Source organism: Balearica regulorum, chromosome Z (genome assembly GCF_011004875.1).
Source record: "Balearica regulorum gibbericeps isolate bBalReg1 chromosome Z, bBalReg1.pri, whole genome shotgun sequence".
Classification (NCBI taxonomy): domain Eukaryota; kingdom Metazoa; phylum Chordata; class Aves; order Gruiformes; family Gruidae; genus Balearica; species Balearica regulorum.
Window position 1 is genome coordinate 84,116,484 of NC_046220.1, and position 20,717 is coordinate 84,137,200.

At 46.8% G+C, this 20,717-nt stretch overlaps 1 protein-coding gene across 6 annotated transcripts in view; it reads left to right on the top strand.

The window, feature by feature from the left end:
* The window catches only part of CTIF (cap binding complex dependent translation initiation factor), a 148,280-nt gene that overhangs the window by 25,002 nt on the left and 102,561 nt on the right, over positions 1–20,717 (top strand). For all 6 annotated transcript variants that reach the window (XM_075739723.1, XM_075739726.1, XM_075739725.1 and 3 more), the window contains exons 2-3: positions 5,883–6,095; positions 12,258–12,341. In XM_075739723.1, coding sequence (XP_075595838.1) covers positions 5,916–6,095; positions 12,258–12,341 — 264 coding nt within the window. In that variant the 5' untranslated portion in view covers positions 5,883–5,915. The remainder of the gene's footprint in view (positions 1–5,882; positions 6,096–12,257; positions 12,342–20,717) is intronic.

The window sequence follows — 20,717 nt, forward strand, 5'->3', positions numbered from 1 at the left end:
TAGTCCAAACTGATTTCCTTCTCTGTTGCTGCTTGTCACCTATCAGGCTCACGACTTGGTTCCTCAAGTTCAACACAAGCCTAAAACACCTATTGGAGATGGGGTTGACACCCTGAGCCATAGGCAGGTCCACAGGGTGGGCTGGTCTGCTGTGTGGGTGCTGCTTCCACCCTCTGTCTACTGGATGAACGCACAAATGTCATAACAATACTTGTTCTTACTGAATTTATTTGCTGATTTAGGGTAAAACTGAATAATTGCCATAAACTGTATAATCTTGCTAAAGCAAGAACCCCATTTAGATCACTCTTCAAAATAACAGCTATTAATAATAATTATACATTACAGCAATACTGATAATTACTAAGTTATAATAAGCAGTTTGCACATCTCTAGACTATTTCTTCTAATGACTCCCTGTTTTATGGTCATAGTAACAAGCACAGCATGGGCTTCGTAGGAAAGGTTTGCAAGGTAATTTTCAGACCCCCAAAACTTACAGACTTTGTAAGTTTGACAAAGAGAAGGGGGCAGGGGGGAACAGGAAAAAAATATAGATTAGAGGTTGATCTCTGTTAACTATCATCAAGGAGCGTATCAGAGGACTGGGAATCCTTGGTGATAGTTGCTGTGCCAATGCAGATCCAAGGGATCACCACTTCCTGAAGAGCTCTCAAGAACATGTGTTTGCTCAGTTTGGGAAGGCATCGACTGCTTTGATGCTCAAATATAGTTTTGAGGTTTTGAGGTTTTGTTTGAAAACCTCTTGTTGATACTTGCTTTGAGGGCAAGGCGAGATGGGAAACCTGCTCCAGGCACAGAGGTTTCCTGACATGCAGCACCAAGAAGAGCAGGAGACCATCCAGCCCGTGCCATTTTCCTGACAGGTTTAATTTTGGAAAGGGAGAGAAGGGTTAGCATTAGTGTGGAGAGTAAACCTTTGCAGATGGACTTGAATTGGTCTGGATGCAGGTGGCAGCTTCCCTTCCCAAGGTGCCTCCTGCCAAGGAGGAAGGGCCACCATTTGTGCTTTCCAAAATCTGTCCCTCTTGAAGGGCCAGGCTGCTTGAACCAGTGACCCAGCAAACAGGGACCCAGCATATCAGCCTCTGTAAACCTGTGATTGTCTTGTTTTGTCGGGCATGTTTTATATACACACATCTCACACTTGGTAGAATTAGGTAGAGCCCAGAAATCAATGGTTAACAGCTGAAAAAGCCTTGCCTTGAAAAAATTTATGGAGGATGGTGACGAAAACAACCCTCACCTGAGCATTGGGACATCTCTGGGCAGGCTGGTGGAAGTGGGGAAGGCAATTGCATGATAACTGGGAGAAACTCATCTAAAATGGGAGAGACAGCTCAGAATGAAGTATGGAAAGTAGGATGAGAGCACAGGAGGCTTTCTTACAGTGATGAAGTGGTTGAACAGCATCTCATGGACAGGTTGGAGAAGACTTCCGGAGGTCTGTAGTCCAACCACTTGCTCAAAGCAAGGTGAGGGCTGAATTTGGATATTACCCACTGCTGTAGTGATCAGGCATGTGTGGTCCTAACCATGAACCCCAATATAGGAAGGGAACGTGGTCAGAAGGGGAATTTAAAGGACAAATTCAGAAAACCCAGAGCTGGTCACTAACAGGGAGTGCCAGGAGATGCCCAAAAGGCAAGATGTTCCTCTGCTTGTTGAGCTGCTTTATTGATGCCCTGTGCTGGGTGATGGTGGCATATCAGCAGTGGCCCCAGCACAGCCGCCATGCTGGGATGTCCATGTCAGGCAGCCAATCTCTGTGTCATTATGTGATTCACACTGACTCCATGCAGACTAAGCACATAAAGAAGATTACAGACCACAACTTGTTAGTCTGTTATCTTATTATAAGGTTTAGATGTCAACCAACTCTCTGTCCATGCCCAGACACCTGCTCTAGCGATCTTTGTGTACAATGACAAGCCTATCACAAGCATATGTGGTAACTCATCACCCTAAAACATTGGGGAGTTTTCTTCCTGCTAAGTTCTGGTTTTCTTTAGAGAGAGGTGAAGGTTGACTTGATTTTTGAGTTTCCTAGTAGAGATCCATAAATATCTCAAATACATGGTTTGTGCTCATTTGCTGGAATTGGTGACTTCTGATAAGCCCATTCCCCTTCAATCCACCATCTCTCCTGCTGCTAATCAGCAAAATGCTGGTTGGACATGGGAGTGAGCACCTCAAAAGTGGAGTAATTTGTTAGCCCTCGCTCTGCTTTATGCTTTATTGTGGGTGTTCAAGGAGGAGCATCCCCAGGCCAGCTCAATTTGCTCCAGTGACACCTTCAAAAAGATTTAAAATAAGCAAAAAAACCTTTGAGTTTGTGTTGTGTGGCCCCAGGGGATGGAGGATACCCTCTGACTCTGCTTGCTTCATCCCAAGCAATACCACCTGTCTCAGCTGTCCTCTACCTCATGTCGTCACCTCCCCACACTGTTGTGCCCTCCAGGACTCATTGCAGCCACCTATTCTCCCAACTCTTTCTTTAGCACTTTCTATTTCATAATTGGCGCTTTCCATTCGGTAATTGGCACTAATTAGCTAAAAGAGGAGAAGCATGCCCTCCTCTGGGGCTCCATGCTCTCTGGGGCTTCTCTTTTTCTTTTTCTTGTCTATTTTTTTTCTTTCTCCTTTTTAATACGCCACATGATTTTTGTTCAGGAGTTAATGTGTGATATTGATCTACATAATGAGCCTTTTTGACAGTCCAGGCACATTTGGGATTAATTCCTTGAGCAGATGAAATCCTTAGGCCAGAACTGCTCGTTCTCAGCAGTTTCCAAATGAAGCCACAATTGTTCAGAAGTGACAGATGAGAAATAGTTCAGGAGCTGGAAATTACACGAGCTGGTAACAGATTTTTTTATTTTTTTTTTTCTTTCCGGATGGCATGTGACTCAATCCAAATTTGCTTGGTAATTTTATACTTGTCTCAAAACAGACTGTAAATACCAATTTCCAGTGAAGGAGAGGGTGAGGGATGAAGTCTTGGCGTCCTGCAATGTGGTGGGAGCTCCTGTGTCTTGTCCCTCCCAACTGCAGGGAAGGAGGAGTATGTGTCTTACCACAAGATGCTGGTTCTGAGCTTAATTCATGTGCAAACATGCCCAACCCAGGTACATGAGTTGATGGTTTCTTTTCTTTAAGGTGTCAGTGGTATTCAGCCATGAAGAAATAGGAAGGAGGAGAGGGTTTGGTCCAAGCTCCCTCCGCAGTGGTTGGGTGGGAGACAGTGGGGATGCTGACCCCCCTCCCCATCACTCACCCCAGCTTCTCTGGATGTGGGATGCAGAGTTTGGGGTGAACGCGCAGCCAGCACTTGACTGATGGCCAAAGAAAGGGTGTCAGGCCCCCAGAGCAGTCCCATCTCCCACAGCAATGAGTCGCAGCAATTTTATGTCACATGGAAAATACTTCGTTTTGATGGCTCTTCTTGTCCTTCTTGCTGCTGTGGGTTCAGTCCATGTTTGCAAACCAAGTGGCTCCTGCTTGGGTTAGGTACCTTGAGGAGAGACCTCCCAGGAAATCTGGTGGTGCGTGCTGAAGTGTAGGGCTTGAAGACTGTCATCTGCAGGTGTTTGCAGCTGGACTGGTCCCCACTGCCCGCACTGTGCCCGTGGGCACCTCAGGTGTGGGCAGGGGAGAGGACCATGTGAGAGGGTGGTTTGGATGGTGGTAGTGCCGTCCTCAGAGCAAACTGTACCCATCTTTGCTCACATGACCAGATGTGTGGTCCTCAAGGGCTGGAATTCTTGTGTTGGCTTTGCAGCCATTAGATGTACAAGCTATAGCTCCTTGCTCCAACCTGGGCTTTGGGAATCTTGCAAACCTAAGTCTTGTTTGAAGAAGCATCCATGGCCGCTTTCATCAGGGTGAAGGTCTCCTGGTACCGTTTCCATCTCAGGAGACCACAGGAGGACCATTCTGTGCATTTTGCTTACCTGTGGAGTGTACCTTTCATTTCGGTCCCTGGTGATGGTATGGTTTGTAAAGCAGCTTCCCTGTTCTGGGGCAGAGAAGGTGTCATTTCAGTGACGCGAAGGGGATGGAGTCCTGTCTGTTGCTGGAAAACAATGTTGGCCAACTTTCAAAGGAGTATGTTATCTGGGGTGGATGCACTGGATAGGTGCACATAGTGATCACAGGAGCATCCACGTGAACATCATTAAAGCTGCCTTTATTAGCAATGCTGCATTTGAGGTTTCATCAGCTCTTCTTCATTAGATGGACATCTTCAGATGATCTGGGTGTCAGCTGTTGATGTCCTTATGTGTTCATTCCCTGCTTAAGGGACAACTGCAGCATTTGCTAAGGTTTTTAATTCAATAATTTTAATATGGATTGAAGGAGATAAAAGTGGTTGGAGTTGAGTCTCTTGCATTGGTTGAAAAGGTGTATGTGGGGTGGTGTATCCATTCTCATGTGTTGGCTTTGGAAAGGGGCTGGGGATATAGAGGGATCTGGCTTTGTTTTGCAGAAGAACACTTAATGCCTTGATGATCTGCACCCTGAACAAGACTATCCCAATAGGGTTTGCAGTGTAAGCCCCTGGATAATGGCTTCTTGTTCTGCTAGCCATAATATATGTATACATATTTAGGAGATGGCTGTTGTCCTGGAGCAGAAACTGGAGGGAGGGATAAGCCAGGCTGTTGGGACACTTCAGTAGCTGAATCAAGCCTTAAAGCCAATGACCTAATTTTTATTTACATCTGTTTGCATTTGCACAGCCTTCTCTTTCTCCTCTATTCTGTATTTTCACTTTAACCAGTAAGAAGATGTTAAAAACCTACATACAGAACATTTAGTGATTCAGACTCCCATTTCTGAAGGTTCATGTCTTGGCTGGGCTATCTGCTGGTTTCCCAGAGTCAGTTTGCATCCTGAGGATGCTTTATCTTAAAAGCATCGTAAAGCTTCTATGTCTGCTATAGAGCAATTCTCCTGCAGAGCTCACGCAAGATAGCTGGTGAGATGGGCAAGGGTTTTTGTCCTCCTGAAAGCTCTGGCTCCTTGGAGCTGGGAAAGGACCTCTACATGTTGCTCCAGCCTGCAAAACCGTGGATCTATGGCGCCTGGTGATCTGGCAGAGCAGGACTGGGTTTGGGAGAAGACGACCCATGTGAACGTGGGCTTGTGCCTCTGTGGAGGTAGATACCTTTGCTGTGGCATGGGCTTGGGGCTGTGCTGACTCCGAGCTCAGCTGGAGGGATAGCATCGTTTCTTCTGTTGTTGCCAATCGACTGGTTGATGCAGAACATGCTTTGTTGTTTTGCAGGGTTTTCCCCTTTTTTGCTCTTTTTAATTCATTTTTAATGAGGAGAGGTTTTAAAAACAGATTCTAGTGTGATCTCTGTTTCACCTCCATGTGCAAACCTCCTCACTTTATAGTCACATTGTTGGCTCGGCATCATTTACTGCTGCTGTCCTAGAGAAGCTTTTTAGTTATCATCCTCTTCCTCACTCCCCTGTCTGTCATCCCCAGCTTATCACCCTTATCCAGCACAGCTAATGCCATGGGCTTTTTAAATTAAGCTTTTTAATTTTGTTTTTATCTTGCGCATGTGTCTGGAGTTTTTCAGTAGTTTGGATTTTAAGAAGGAGGATAAGCAAAATGTCTGTTGTTGTCCTTAGATGTAGGACTATTACAGAAATGGGACTTTTTTTTTTTGTTTATGCACACATGGAAACTCTAAATGTGACCACTTAGGATCATTATAAATCTTACTGGATGTACAGCAAAAGTATTCTGCCTGTGAAAACTGATAGGCTTTGACTACTGGTTTTTTTTAATCTTTTTATAATTACTGGGAAATCATTTCTTGCCTTTTTTTATTTTGCTTTCTCAGGCTCCCTCTGTTCACGGTGTTTCTCCTGAAGGGATGGAGAACTCGTCGGTGGCATCGGCCTCCTCAGAGGCAGGGAGCAGCCGCTCTCAGGAGATCGAGGAGCTGGAGCGTTTCATTGACAGCTACGTCCTGGAGTACCAGGTCCAGGGGCTGCTGACGGATAAAACGGAGGGGGACGGTGAAAGTGAGAAGACGCAGTCCCACGTCTCACAGGTGGGTGAAGGGCACAGTGTGGGGTGGGAGAGGGGCTGGGGGATTCCGGTGGCTTGTCACCTGGGTTGGGGATGCACGTCCAGCTGCAGTGTTTTGAGCATTGGGGTGTAAAGCAGGATATAATAAAAGACTGGATTTGGGGCAGCTTGCTTGTTCAACCAGATATGAGGTCTCCAAACAGTTGGTAGAGGTCTCCAGCCAACTGGGTTTTCTTTTTCCAAGGTGTGTGCCTTGCAGCTTTTTGACTTCTCCAAGGTTCCCGTTTATAAATGAAGGACATTTCATTTGTAAATGAAGGGTGCCTCTCTCCATCCCAAACAGCACGCTGCTTCGCCAGGGTGGAAGAATCCTGGAGGGATTGGGAAGAGCTGCAAGGGCTGCAGCAGGGAGCTGCTCAGTAGTGAGATGTCCACAGGGCTGTCCATGAAACAACCAAGACCGAAGGTCAATCAAAAGCCCCAAATGCTCCCCGAAAGTGTAGCTTTTGTTGGCATTTTAATATGTGTAATAACCTGTTTGCTTGCTTCATGGTTGTTATATCAGAAAAGGAAATTGCTGTATTTCAGAGGATGCGAATACCCAGCGAACAGAGGGATGGTTTTAGCAGGGATGTGGTTTGATGCTGTCATTAGGAATTATGTAGTTCTAGTTAGATTTGTTCCTAAAATGGACATTTTAGGTCCAACACAAGGAGAAATGAAACTTCCTGAACCACTGTTGTTGTTTGGAGGTATCATTTGTATTCTGGTGCCACAGTGTGCCATGTGCGCGCTGAAGATGTGAACTGCCAAAGGGATAAGGAGCCCATGGTGCAAAGAGTGGCGGGCTCCAGTCCCCACCCTTGGGCTTGTAAGGCTGCTGTGATTCTCCATTTGTGATAGAGGTGCTTTCCCACCTTGCAGGTAGGATAAAATGTTTAGCTTAGAGACCACTTATGTACTGATTATGAGGATGAAATAAGGTTAAGGATAAGGCCATCGTTGGATAGCTGAGATGTGTTTGTGCTGCAGGAGCAGTCTGCTGGTCTGATTTGGGTCTTTGTCTCTTTGTATGGGGTGCAAGGGAGACTGATCCCAAGCAGAGATCCCCGGACCACTTCGTATTAAGCGTTACTGTTAGTTTAACAGCTAACGAGACTATGTGGCAAAGCTGAGCTGGGGGTGCTATTACAGGGAGAAAGGCTGAGTCCAGGCTGGGTGTGTCTAGCACTGTGACCTCCTCCATCATGCAAAGAATTTTTGTTGCAGGTCATTTTGTCTCTCATTTCACGCCCAAGTCTATTAATTGCTTACAAATGAGTCCCTGCCTCCCTAGAGTTTTGATTTGCCTTTAAATTGGGAGGAGTGGTTGGGGTACCAAGGGCGCAAGGCACTCTCCTGCTAGTTCTGGAGGTGCCTACTTCTCCTGTCCCCTGCTTCATGCACCTCAGCGTGCAAAAGACAATGTCCCCCAGTCCAGCAGAAAGGAGTTTGCTCTCCCACATGAACCTCATGAAGTTCAACAAGGCCAAGTGCAAGGTCCTGCACCTGGGCCAGGGCACTCCACAGTATCATTACAGTCTGGGGGATGGACGAATTGAGAGCAGCCCTGCAAAAAAGGACACGGGGACACTGGTGGGTGACAAATTGAAGTGAGCTGGCAATGTGCGCTTGCAGCCCAGAAAACCAACCGTGTCCTGGGCTGCATCACAAGAAGATGGCCAGCAGGTCGAGGGAGGCGATTCTCCTCCTCTGCTGCCAGAGACCCCACCTGGAACACTTCATCCAGCTCTGGGGTCCCCAGCACAAGACAGACTTGGAGCTGTTAGAGTAGGTCCAGAGGAGGCCACAGAAATGGTCAGAGGGCTGGAGCACCTCTCCTGTGAAGACAGGGTGAGAGAGTTGGAGTTGTTCACCTGGAGAAGAAACCTCCAACGAAACTTTGTTGTGGCCTTTTAATGTATAAAGGGCGCTTATAAGAAAAACGGAGAGAGACTTTTTAGTAGGGCCTGTAGTGACACACAAAGGGTAATGGGTTTAAACTGAAGGAGGGGAGATTTAGATTTGATATAAGGAAGAACTTCTTCCCTGTGAGGGTGGTGAGGCCCTGGCACAGGTTGCCCAGAGAAGCTGTGGCTGCCCCTGGCTCCCTGGCAGTGGTCAAGGCCAGGTTGGATGGGGCTTTGGGCAACCTGGGCTAGTGGAGGGGGTCCCTGCCCATGGCCGGGGGTGAAACTGGGTGGGCTGTGAGGTCCCTTCCAACCCAAACCATTCTATGATTCTATATATGAAGGATCCCATCCTTATCTGATATCAGCAATGTTTACCTGATTTACCTGAGCTATGCAGGTTTGCTGGAGCTGAGGATCCGATCCAGAGCTTTGGACCCTTTATATATTAGCTCGGTGTAAAGAAATTACCAATCAAAGGAACCTTTTTAAGAATAGATTTTGCTGAAGAGGTCTTTTACAATTTGAGGATCAAAGCTGTTAGAAGTGGGAGAAAATAAATTTAAAAATCAAGTAATCCAAAGTACTTTACAGTGCATTTTTTTAACCTAAGAGTGCATTTTTTAAAGCTAAGGCTGGAAAATGGCTGTGTTTGAAGTGACACGTTAGAGGGGCTTCAGGTCAAACAGGCAAGTGCTACTGTATTCAACGTGTCAAGTTTAGAAATACTATTGAATTAGAAATAAATTAGCAGTCAAAGTTTTACAACCACTTGCAGCCTGTCCATGCCCATAAGCCCAGGCTCCCTCTGCATCTTAAAGGACAAAACCTGCTAATTCTTGTGGCAGCCCAACCAAATCCATCTCCCAGTTGTGGAAATGGGATTTTAGGTTTCCCCTCTGGCCTACCCTGAAAAAAAAAGGAGCTGCTGGGTTTTTAATGTCAGTTCTGGGATGCTGTCTTTAAAGATGGTCAGGTTTTATTTTAAAAGAAAAATGAATAATAATGAAAGATCTGAACATTGAACCTTTTAATTAAACCACTTTTAGAGGCATCTCAAATTAAGCAGCTAAATGTAGTTGTACCCCAGACCACTGGTGTGTAAGTTTAATTGGGATTTCTATGTGAAACTCCAGCAAAATGCAGTATTTCATGTTTTTAGGGCTGTATATGGGCCAAGAAGTGAGGATGGGCTTTTACATAGGTGACCTGCTTTTATTGAGCCATGTCTTAAGGAATGTCTTAAGGGATGTATTTGTCCAAGTGGAGAACGGTGACGAGTGGCATTCCTCAGGGGTCGGTACTGGGACCGGCACTGTTCAACATCTTTGTCAGCAACATGGACAACAGGATCGAGTGCACCCTCAGCAAGTTTGCCGACGACACCAAGCTGTGTGGTGTGGTCGACACGCTGGAGGGAAGGGATGCCATCCAGAGGGACCTGGACAGGCTGGAGAGGTGGGCCCGTGAGAACCGCATGAAGTTCAACAAGGCCAAGTGCAAGGTCCTGCACGTGGGTCAGGGCAATCCCAAACATGACTATAGGCTGGGCGAGGAATGGATTGAAAGCAGCCCCGAGGAGAAGGACTTGGGGGTGTTGATTGATGAGAAGCTCAACATGAGCCAGCAGTGTGCGCTTGCAGCCCAGAAAGCCAACCATGTCCTGGGCTGCATCACAAGAGGTGTGACCAGCAGGTCGAGGGAGCTGATCCTGCCCCTCTACTCTGCTCTTGTGAGACCCCACCTGGAGTACTGCGTCCAGCTCTGGGGGCCCCAGTACAGGAGAGACATGGAGCTGTTGGAGCGAGTCCAGAGGAGGCCATGAAGCTGATCAGAGGGCTGGAGCACCTCTGCTATGAGGACAGGCTGAGAGAGTTGGGGTTGTTCAGCTTGGAGAAGAAAAGGCCCCGGGGAGACCTTAGAGCACCTTCCAGTCCCTAAAGGGGCTACAGGAAAGCTGGTGAGGGACTGTTTATCAGGGCCTGTAGTGACAGGACAAGGGGTAATGGGTTTAAGCTGCAGGAGGGGAGATGGAAATGAGATGTGAGGAGGAACTTCTTTCCTGTGAGAGTGGTGAGGCCCTGGCACAGGTTGCCCAGAGAAGCTGTGGCTGCCCCTGGCTCCCTGGCAGTGGTCAAGGCCAGGTTGGATGGGGCTTTGGGCAACCTGGGCTAGTGGAGGGTGGCCCTGCCCATGGCAGGGGGGTTGAGAACTGGATGGGCTTTGAGGTCCCTTCCAACCCAAACCATTCTATGATTCTGTGATTCTAAGAAATTATCTCTCCTCTCCCAAAGATGCTTATTTTCCCACCTTGTACCCCAAATTTGTATAAGAAATAATCAGGAATTTTTATTTCTGATTTTCTCTTCCTCGTCACTTCTTATCAAAGCAAGGGATAAACACGCACATAAACACGCAGCTCACTAGAGTAACCCTGGTGGAAGTCAGCCTGAATGAAGGCGGCATGTTCCCTCTTAATGAGAGCTGGAGGAAAAAGGATGTGTTTAGGGGGAAGGTGCTGGACTGAGACCAAGAAAATTGTTTTTAAATGCAAGGTTCTGCCAGCGACTTAATCTTTAAAGTTGGGCAAGTTACTTAATCTCTCTGTGGTTTGTTTCCTTGTGGTTGTAATAAAGTTTTCCCTGCCTAAGAGTGGATAAATCCACTCACCCATGGGTGTGAGATGCTTGGATGGTACCACACCCCTGGATAACTGCTGTCCATGCTGGGGGAAGGAAGGAAAGGTGCATTGTATGCTGCTTCATCCTCCACGCCACTCGCAGGGGAGCTGAATCCATCACCAGCCTAGAGAATCTCAAAGTGTGGATGTTCCCATGGGCAGGATGTCTCTTTGCTCTCACCAGGCAAAAAAAGGAAAGTCAGAGGGAAAATGCAATTTTCTTTGAGCTATGGACATAATAATAGGTGAGCTGGACCTTGGGACACCTTTCTAGGCACATGATTGCACTCTAGATTTTAAAGGAAATAGACAAAGGTCTGGTAGAAGACTCTCAAACGTGATAGCATCATGAGCTTCTCCAGTTAGGTCAGCAGAGGTGTTAGAAGAGTGGTGGGCTCTTTGATGAGCTCATTAAAGGCGAGGCTGAGGTCCCCCCTTCTGGTGAGCTAGAACAGGCTCTCTGATGAGGGCAGAGCTGTGCAGGGATCATGAGCAGTTCTAGTGGTTGCTCTTCCTCTTATTTTCTGGCCTCATCCATACCTGTCAAAAACCTCTCAGGTAGTTGCTGTTTGTATGGAGTTGACTTTTCGTTTTCTTGGCACATCAGCCTTGGTGATGGCATCCAGGCGGTGAGTGTCTCTGGGGCAGCTGAGCACTTCCAGGATGAAAGACCTCAGAAATGGGGCTGGTCACCAAGGTTCAGTCTCAGCTTTGCTGGAGGGGCTGGGGAGGTAGAGGTGGACAAAATGACTTTAGGATTTACCAGCATCTTTCATGTTTGTCCAGTGAAACCTACTTTTTTTAAATTGGGGTTTGTGGGTTTTTCTTCCCCAGTATGATGTAGCACTTCATTTATTGGAGGGGGAAAAAACCCCACATGACCCCAAATTGAATTACTTTGGTGGAGGCACCTTGCTGTCAAGCCTTGAGGGAAGCTGCTCTAAGCAGTCTGGCATCCCCTATGGCTGGAATGTCCCCTGATGCCCATGTCCTTCACCATGGGGGGGAAGCCAGTGTGACAGCAGGGCTGCCATCCAGGCTGCACGTCACGGCTGCGGTGTATGGCAGTGGCCAAACCTGTAGCTTTGAGCTCTGTTTTCTGGTTTTTTTAAGATAAAATCACAGGGGTTTGGCAGCTCAGAACTCCTATCTGTCACTGAAGCAAACAGTTGGGAAAAAACAGAAACTTCCCAACTTTCTATGGAAGAGTCCATGGAAAAGAGTAATCAAGCCAAGCTGTCCTGGTCCGTACCGTATGCCCAAGATACCAAACACTGTTGGAGTCTGCAAGGAAGTACTGGGGATGCATTTTATTGCAAAGCATCATTTCAGGTGCCTTCCTGCAATTGTTCCTGTATCTTCCCTCTGCTCACCATCGGTGGGTGGAGCATTTCCAAGCCAAAGCCTTTGGGATCATCCTGAAAAAGGGGGGGAGCTGCACGTGTACAGTCATGCCTCTGGCTGGACAGCATTTGCTGTGTGCTGTGGACTGACACAGCAGTTTTTCCCAGCCCGGCTATTATTTTACACAATCCCTTTTTTATCCCTTTTACAGTGGACGGCGGATTGTAGCGAGCAGCTTGATGGAAGCTGTTCCCCATCCCGAGGGAAGGGCTCATCGTCTCACGAACACAATCAGGTAGGGGCTGTGTTTAGCTCTTCCTCACAAAAACTTTGCTTTTGTTTTTGTACTGCCTCATCTGTACAGCTTTCTGTCTCCCGTGGAAGGGGATACGTGTCCCTCTGCTTGGATGCCGAAAGCTCGCTTCTGCCGAAACCACAGGAGATGAGCAACATCCCAATGTGCAGATGGATGCTTTGACCGGGACCTTATTGCTCTGTAATTAAGGGGGAAAAATACTGAGTGTCACATTTATTCCTGAAAAGCTCCTTATTGCCACCTGTTTGAGGGACCTATTTGGAGCATCAAAGCTGACTTGGAAGTACGAGATGTAGCTGAGATGGAGGAGCTTTGTGTAGTTGTGCTTCTTGGTTATGTGCTGCAGTGCAAGGATGGTGTTGTAGGGAAGAGGATTAAATAGCTGAGAGGCTGAACTGGGCTAAGATGCAAAATTGCACGTGCTAAGAGCCTGTGTTAGGTTTACAGTGACAGAAGCCAGGTGTGGGTTGGTTCTGGTGGTTGTATGTGATGTGAACATCAGTAAAGAGTGTCTTCCAAGTGCTGCTGGCATCACTGGAGGTGGCTGTCCCTCCTCTATGCAAGCACTGGTGTGGGAGAGGGTTGGGTAGGGTAAAGGCATGGGTTTGACCATTGTCACCTGTTTGAGGAGCTGCTGTGCCACGATGCAACCATCAGCCCTGTAAGAGCAGTGTTCGCCTGAGGAGATATGAGACTGAGCCGGCTGCAGGAAAGGGCGAAGCTGCATTTGCAGTTGCTGTGGCTGATGGATGTCCCACCTGTAGAAGGGGCTGGTGGTTTTGGTGCTCTTGCCCTGCTTGATGTCCTCCAGGCTTCAGTCCCATGTGTGGGATCTGTGAGAAGAAGCCTGTGAGGCCCTTGCAGGGTGGTACAAGACACTGTGCCAGTCTGAGCAGTGTGTATTGCCGCTCTGGCATCCTGTTTTGGGCACAGTTTCTTTCCTCACAGAGCCATGCTGGAAGCTGCTTGGTGCAGGATGGGGGCTTACACGTCCCCTTCCCTGCCCCGTGCCTGGATGCAAGGATGCTGGGAGCATCTATACAAACACCTGCACACAACAAAGATAAGATCTTATTGTGTAGGAAGGTGCATGCTGTATGGAGACGCTGCTTTAGATGAGCCTCTGAAGATGCCAGATGGAATTGGGGATTTAATTTATTATAGCTTTGATGTGCTCTGAAATATTCGGCAGCAAAACCCCAGCTGGGCTCACTCCCACCATTGCAGCTGGCTCCTTGAAATTCAGCTGGGAGGCTGGACGTTTCCTTCAAGCCTCCTTGGGTTGCTCGGGGTGTTAGCAGGACCGGGTGTTCTCCCTGGGGAAGAAGGTCCCTGGCTCTGGTCGGTACCACAGGAGGATGCAGGAGTCAAGCACAAGTGATGCTTTCCTGACTCAAATCAATGCAGCCCTGACATCTTTAATCTACCTTGTACCGTGCCATCTTTTGTTTCAACTTGTGGTTTTTTAATTGGGTTTTTTTTTTCTTTTCCTGGGCATGAAACCTATTTGATCTCCTCCAGCACGGAGCTTGTTTTCTATTTACAAATAATATTCACTGATGCCTAAGCTGTTTTCCCTGTGTTTGGGCTCTCTCCCAGCCTGCAGCAGAGCTAATAATTATCTCTCTCCATGTTGGACTTCCTTTAACAGCGAGTGACAAATTTTCCTTGGCACCAAAAAGGAACTGCAAGCTATTGTTCTTCTGTCCAGGCAGCATTTCTGATATATGAGTGAAACGCTGCTGGTGGTTCAGTTTATTACAGTTGCCGGCTGTTGATTTTTCACTAGTAGCTTTAAACATTTTAAAGAAAAAATTCATTTATAAGGTGTTCGTCTTGAATGTAAATTATCAATCGTTCTTCAAACCTGCTAAGGAAAAAGCTGGTTAATTATTTCCCAAGGGATGTTAAGTTTTTTTGTTGCGATTTTTTATGGATTTTGAGGGATTTGGTTGGAAAATCGAATTCCTGTTTTTCCTGTTTTATTTCCAGTTGAGATTTCTGCATTGCTGGTTGTGCGATGTGCACTGCTCTGAGTTGAAAAATGCTTGGATTTGAGATTTCTGCTGGCTACTGTGAAAATGTCGGTTATATATCAGTGACCATGATATGCCTCACATAGTTCTAACCTGACAATCAGAAAGGGCATTTATATGGAAATCCAGTTTAGTCCTGAAAATATACTCAGCATCTGGTTCCTTTTCTGCAAAGGCAGAGTAGTCCGGGGCCACATTTTCAAAACTAATTGGCTTCCTAAAGATTGTAAGGGAGCCTAAAGTGAAGCTGACTTTCCTATCCCTGAAAATGCCCCTCTGCATCCCTAAGTGCCTGATGCCTTTGAAATTCTTGTCTCTAGGATCCTGCAAGGTTAAGGCAAATAAAAGAAAGAATTTTTTGTGTGTGCGTATAGGTGTATTACATATTTAAATAGACATTTGTATATAATATGTGTATATATAAGCATCCGCAGGATGTTGTAAAAGTGTGGGGCTGAGAGCAATTCCTGAATAATGTGCAATTTAAGAGTAAAAATAAGGTCTCTTGATGCAACCTGCAGTCCAGGATATTCCTAAATTGCTGTTTTTCTGATGCTGTCAGCTATCTCTGGGAAAGACCAGCCCATACTTGTCCTGCTCTTATATTCCTTGGTGAGACATCTGCTATTAGCAACTGTGGGAAACTATATGGGGGTCAGTGCCTGTAATCTGGCACTGTGCATCCCATACAAAGCAGTTGCTTAAAAATAGAGAAGATTTCCCCTGGAAACCTCTGGTCTTTCCAGTTCTCTGGGCAGGTGGCTATGAGAAGACAGTCTCCTCGTGGAGGATCTCATGAGATATATTTCGTGAACTCCTGGTGCACTGAGAAAATCCTGGCCTTATAATTACATTCAGCTCATCTATAATTCTCCTTGTTTCCAACTTTGAATGCTTTCGTTTGCTGCATGGCATTGCTGTACTCTGCCGAGCCCTGCTGCATTTGAGCAATACCCCCCAGAAGGTCTGCTAGCTCCATGTGAGCCTCTGGGGTGAAGACCACTCCATTGCTGTATGCAAGATATTATTTGAGCACCATATTGCCTATATAAATGAGGAAAGTTTAGATAATGGAATCATTTTAAATCTTTTTATGTTTGGATTATTTTTTTCTAAAAAGATCCAGTGGGAAGATTTTATATAATACTTTATTTGCATACTCCTTGTGAGGCTGTTGCAAGTCGGAATCTCTTTGATATTTCTGAGAGCAATTCGTTAAGTAAAAGACTTCTGGTATGGTATGTATTTAGAACGCCAGAGGAGCTCTTGGTACATGAAAGATCTGGTAGCTACTCCATCCCAGGCTCCTCCTGTGGAAAGGGCATTAAGAAAAACCAAAGTGATTCTACGGTTTTGTCCCATTTCTCCTGGCAATGGGAGAGGGAGAATTGAAAATCCCCTTCCTGGCCAAGTCCATCTCTTCCCCCATGGTGGCTGACTGTCACCCATCATCACCAAGCAAAAGCCTGTGTTGTTGGCAGTAAATGGGACTGCAATTTATTTTACTGCTTATTTGCATGTGTGTCCATGTCCCAACAGGTGCAGCAGGGACTCGTTGCATGGTGGGGGACGTCAGAGGCTTCTCCAGTTGACGGTCATGTTGCCTTCCTATTGAGCAGTGAAGGAGCAGGCAGGGTGTGTGGGTCACATCTAGATTGTCCTACACCCTGCTGGTAGTGCCCTTCTGCTGTCTTCCCTGAGGAGCTGATGGTGGAGGAGATGACTTGGTTTGCCTTCCCAATAGGCCAGTAGAAATAGCAACATACCTGTGGCAGGTGGAGGTGGTGGGTTTCCACTCTTGGGCTCTGGTTGAAGAGGATTAGCTGGCTGGGGTGAAGAGCATCCCAAACACTGCACTGACAAGTTAACAATGTAAGATGTTGAATGTCCTGCACTGTTTGGTAGTGTGGAGATGTAGAGGGCGTTGCAGGGATTGTGTGACATTGTCAACGAGTCTGGCATGTCCTACCAAAGGATGTCCGAACCCAAGCCCAAGTCTGAACCCTTACTGATAAGGAAAGCTGGAGAAGTTCCCACAAAATCAAAGCTAATATCATGTGAAACTTTATCTTCCATGTCTCCATGACTCAAAGAAGCACTGTTCTCGTGCCAAAATGTTCCCAGGCAGGAGATGCTTTGCGTCGTGTGAGCTCAGACTGTAGGCAGAGGACATCTGACCTGCCTGCACCTGGGGAGGTGCAGCTGGGGGAGGTGTCTTTGACTGCTGTGTGTGGGAGCAGAGCAAATCCACTCAAACCATTCAGGTCCCTCTTGTATGTGTCTAAAGCCCTCTCTGATGATGAGATATGAAGTTATGGTTGGAAAAGCTGCTACGTTGCCAAAGCAAAGGCAATAGTAGGGATGGGGTGATGTGTGAAGGTTGTCTCCTGGGGAACAGCACATTTCAATGCACAGTGAAACTTACTTTCTTTTTGCACTTGCTGTAAAATTATCAGTGCAGATTTCTATCGCAATTCCAGAGATTTTTTTTGCAGGCATCAGTGCTGCTTGACCACCTGCAGTCAAACACCAGGAAACAATGGGTGCTGCAGACGTAGGTGCAAGGGATCGTGGTCTCAGGCAGTGGTCATGTCACTAGCTCCAGAGCTGGGTTGAGGCTCCTGAGACCAGCACCTCCATCGTATAAACTTCTCAAGTCAGCGGTGAAGTCATGTGCTTGCTAGTTTAAATCCTCTGGCATCAGCCAGCAGCATGTAATGCACCAAATCCTTGGCTAACCAGATCAGCACTGGAGAGTGGGTGGGTGCTGCTCGTGAAGAGGCTGGCAGGATCTCCCAACCAAAGATGTAATTCGTTTCCCTGTGCTGGTTAGGCAGACAGTGTCTGGCTTTAGTTGCCCATCCTTGGGTCTGGATCTGAAGCACAGTGATTTTCTTGCTCAGCAAAACGTGAGGGAGCAGTTTAAGGTTCCCCATCTCACCGACCCACTTGTGTCATAGCCCAGGGCCAGTTTGTGCACTGACTTTGGCTGAGGTTGGCCGCCAAGCTGAAGACCTGTTGGAACAAGTAGGTGTTGATAGATGCTGCAGTCACCTTTGTCTCATTTCCAAAAGAAAAAGAGAAAGTGAAAGACAGGGAGTTACTTTGAGGCTTTGCCAATGAATACAGGGTGGTGTAGCCCTGCCTGATGGAGGAAGAAATTAAATCTTTTAAGTGGGGTGACCTGCCCATGATCAAAGAGCAGCTCTGAGAAAACCAGTCACTTAATGGTTTTCTGCCAGTAATTGCTCGGTGACACTCCTTCCATGTAGTGAATGCAGCCCTATTCAATTACAGTTGGAGAGGACTGCTAAAATATCAAGTTCTTTAGCTAATATATAGGTTTAACTTTCTCTGGGACTTCTGTTTGAGATACACCTTGTGAAGCAGCACCACTGCTCATGAAGCAGACACCTGCTTGGGTGTCTGAAGATCTGGGAGTGAAATGCTTCACTGCTTTGCTGCCTGATTTAGGAGAACTGTTGCTCCTTACAGAGGATGAAGGTGTCTTCCAGGCCTGGTGTCACTAGTGACTTATGTGGGAAGATGTCTTGTCACCCTCAGATTCCATTTGTGTCGAGCAGACAGGGTGATGCTGGTCTGCCCGCTGAAGGGAGAGCTTCCTATGTTCTAGATTACTGAAATTTTCAGTAGGTCTCTATTCTTCTTCCAGATTTGGTTGAACAGGTCAACAAGTGCGGAAACTCTTGGCAGGAAAGGGATGATGTGAGCTGTTTCCTCCAAGGCTTGGGCAGAGGCTTGCTGCTGGGTTTCCATGGCACGTCTGAAGTTCTCGGTGCTGTTCTAACTGCTCTCATTGTTCCTTCTCATCTTCATCCTTGTGCATAAACGAGCTATCTAGCACATCCTCAGCTAACACATCTCTTTCACTGTTGTCTGGAAGGAACACAACCACACAGCCTTGGCCCTTTCCTGGGGCATCCAGAAAGATCTTGAAGGCTTAACCTCCTACTTCCAAGCCCATCAGGTCCTTTGGTCCTGTATTGTGGCATAGGTATAGGTAAAACCTTACTTCTCCTGGTGGAAAAGTGATATTTGGTGTCCCTTCTGCTGTGCCTTTATCAAAGCAGTGATCAGGCACTGTACCAGATTGGAGAAGGCTGGGGAAGGTGGACATGGACCTGGGGAGCGAAGGGGCAGAGCCAAAGTGGTTGGGTTTTCTTCTTATTTTTATGGGGATGAGTTTTCTGGTTTTCTTATAGCTTTGTACAATACACTGAGAAGAAAGAAGCTGGAAATTTGTCCCTACTAAACTGTTTAGAGTAATCTTATGGTTTTTACTAATTTTTAAATTATTAAAATAATTAAATCATTATTTTTCCATAGAAAAATTGGAGTGGTTATTCTTGAATAGGTCTAGAAGAGCAGGGAGCCCAGTGTCAAAATTTTGCACAACTGGAAGGTTTAGCTGTAGCACAAAGTGGGTGCGTGAAAACCTCTGCTGCAGAAAAACCTGAAAAAAGATCTTTTACATGATAGCTGTCTTCTGTTCTGACCAGGATTAAAAATCAAAGTTTGGGAGTCATTTGAAGGACACCCCACAACTTGATCTAGGGAGCTCCTTGTAGGTGTGGTGGTGAGACCATTGTCAATGCTTTTGTGTCCTGAGAAGTCCTCTAGCTTTCTGTTGTTTTTCCTTTTTATCTGGACCACATTAGGCTGTGAATGCTGTACATTGAATATTGAGATTTTTACATACAGCTGAACATGAATCCCATCAAGAATTTACTGATGTCTTCGGGCCACGTAAAGCTTGTTGTATTGCTGTGGTTGGTCTACACCTCTACCAACACAGCCAATTTCACCCGTACTTATCGTCACTGAGAGCAACCACACAGGGGGTCATCGCATTTCCATTTATTGCCTGTGCATTGGGGAAAGTTATCGCCTTTTTCTGCAAATGGGATTTTCAAACTTGCACTGAAGCAGCAGAAATTATTAACTCTTGAGCTGGGAGTGGGATTAATTAGTTCATGCCTCAAAGAGCTGGCTGCAAAGGTGAAAATTGCAGTGTAAGTGAAACATATGATTATTGCTAATTAAAATGCAAATGTTAGATTTGACAGCTAGTTTACGAAGGAGGGTGTCTGGCAGTGTTAATGTGCACAAGCCTTGGTGTTCCCAAGAGGATGCAGAGCTTGGCCAGAAGGATTGGCATGGATGAGACCAGTTGCTGGGAATCAGTCTCTCGAGGGGGTGATGTTTCCGTCCAAGCCCCAAAATGTGGCTCAGAGGTCCCATCTCCTGCTGGTGAGTGTAGACCATGAATGGTAGGTGGAGGACCCCAAATCAGAGCTGGGAACAAGAGCTCAAGGGTTGTTTGGGGTGTTGGGAGAGATTAGGAGAGTCTTGGTCTTTTGAGGGCACAGCAGAGAGTAACGGGGCCAGATGATGGGGGATTGGGTTGGCAGGAGGTAGGATCATAGGATGGAGAATTTTATGCCATTACAACTGTTTCTACAACTTTTGTCAGAGCTGCAGACAAATCTGTTCCTTCAACATGCTGGATTAATTTAGCAAGAGCACTGTGTGGGAAGCACGTAGGTGGCCATGCTGTGGGATGGAGGGTGAGCAGTGCTGCATCTCAGTGCCACAGAGCCTCGGCTTTCTGCTGAAGTCCCGCTGCCCATATGGGTTTGGGATGGGGCTTTTATGGCTTGTACGATGATGCTGGTGGAGGGTTTTTGTTGCTCGGTTGTTGGTTTTTAAGAAACTATTGTTACCTGCATGCTCTTACCCACTTCTCCAGCATCACCTGTGAGGTTGGTGTGAGCTTCCCTGCTTCCACAGAAAGTAGGTGTGCAGAGAAGGTTCATTTTAGCATCAAATGGCTTTGTTGTTAGAGGACACAAAGCCACCGGAAATGTCTGGGAGAGTTTCATAGAATCATAGAATGGTTTGGGTTGGAAGGGACCTCAAAGCCCATCCAGTTCCACCCCCTGCCATGGGCAGGGACACCCTCCACCAGCCCAGGTTGCCCAAAGCCCCATCCAACCTGGCCTTGACCACTGCCAGGGAGCCAGGGGCAGCCACAGCTTCTCTGGGCAACCTGTGCCAGGGCCTCACCACCCTCATAGGGAAGAATTTCTTCCTCGGATCTCATCTCCATCTCCCCTCCTGCAGCTTCAGGCCATTCCCCTTGTCCTGTCACTCCCTGCCCTTGTCACCAGTCCCTCTCCAGCTTTCTGGTGGATGTATTTCTTTTCTGGAGATTTGAAACCCTGTCAGTAAGGTAGCAGTAAAAAGTTGTTCATCTTTGACAATTAGTCAGAAATTTAGGTAAAATATGTGTCCTGTC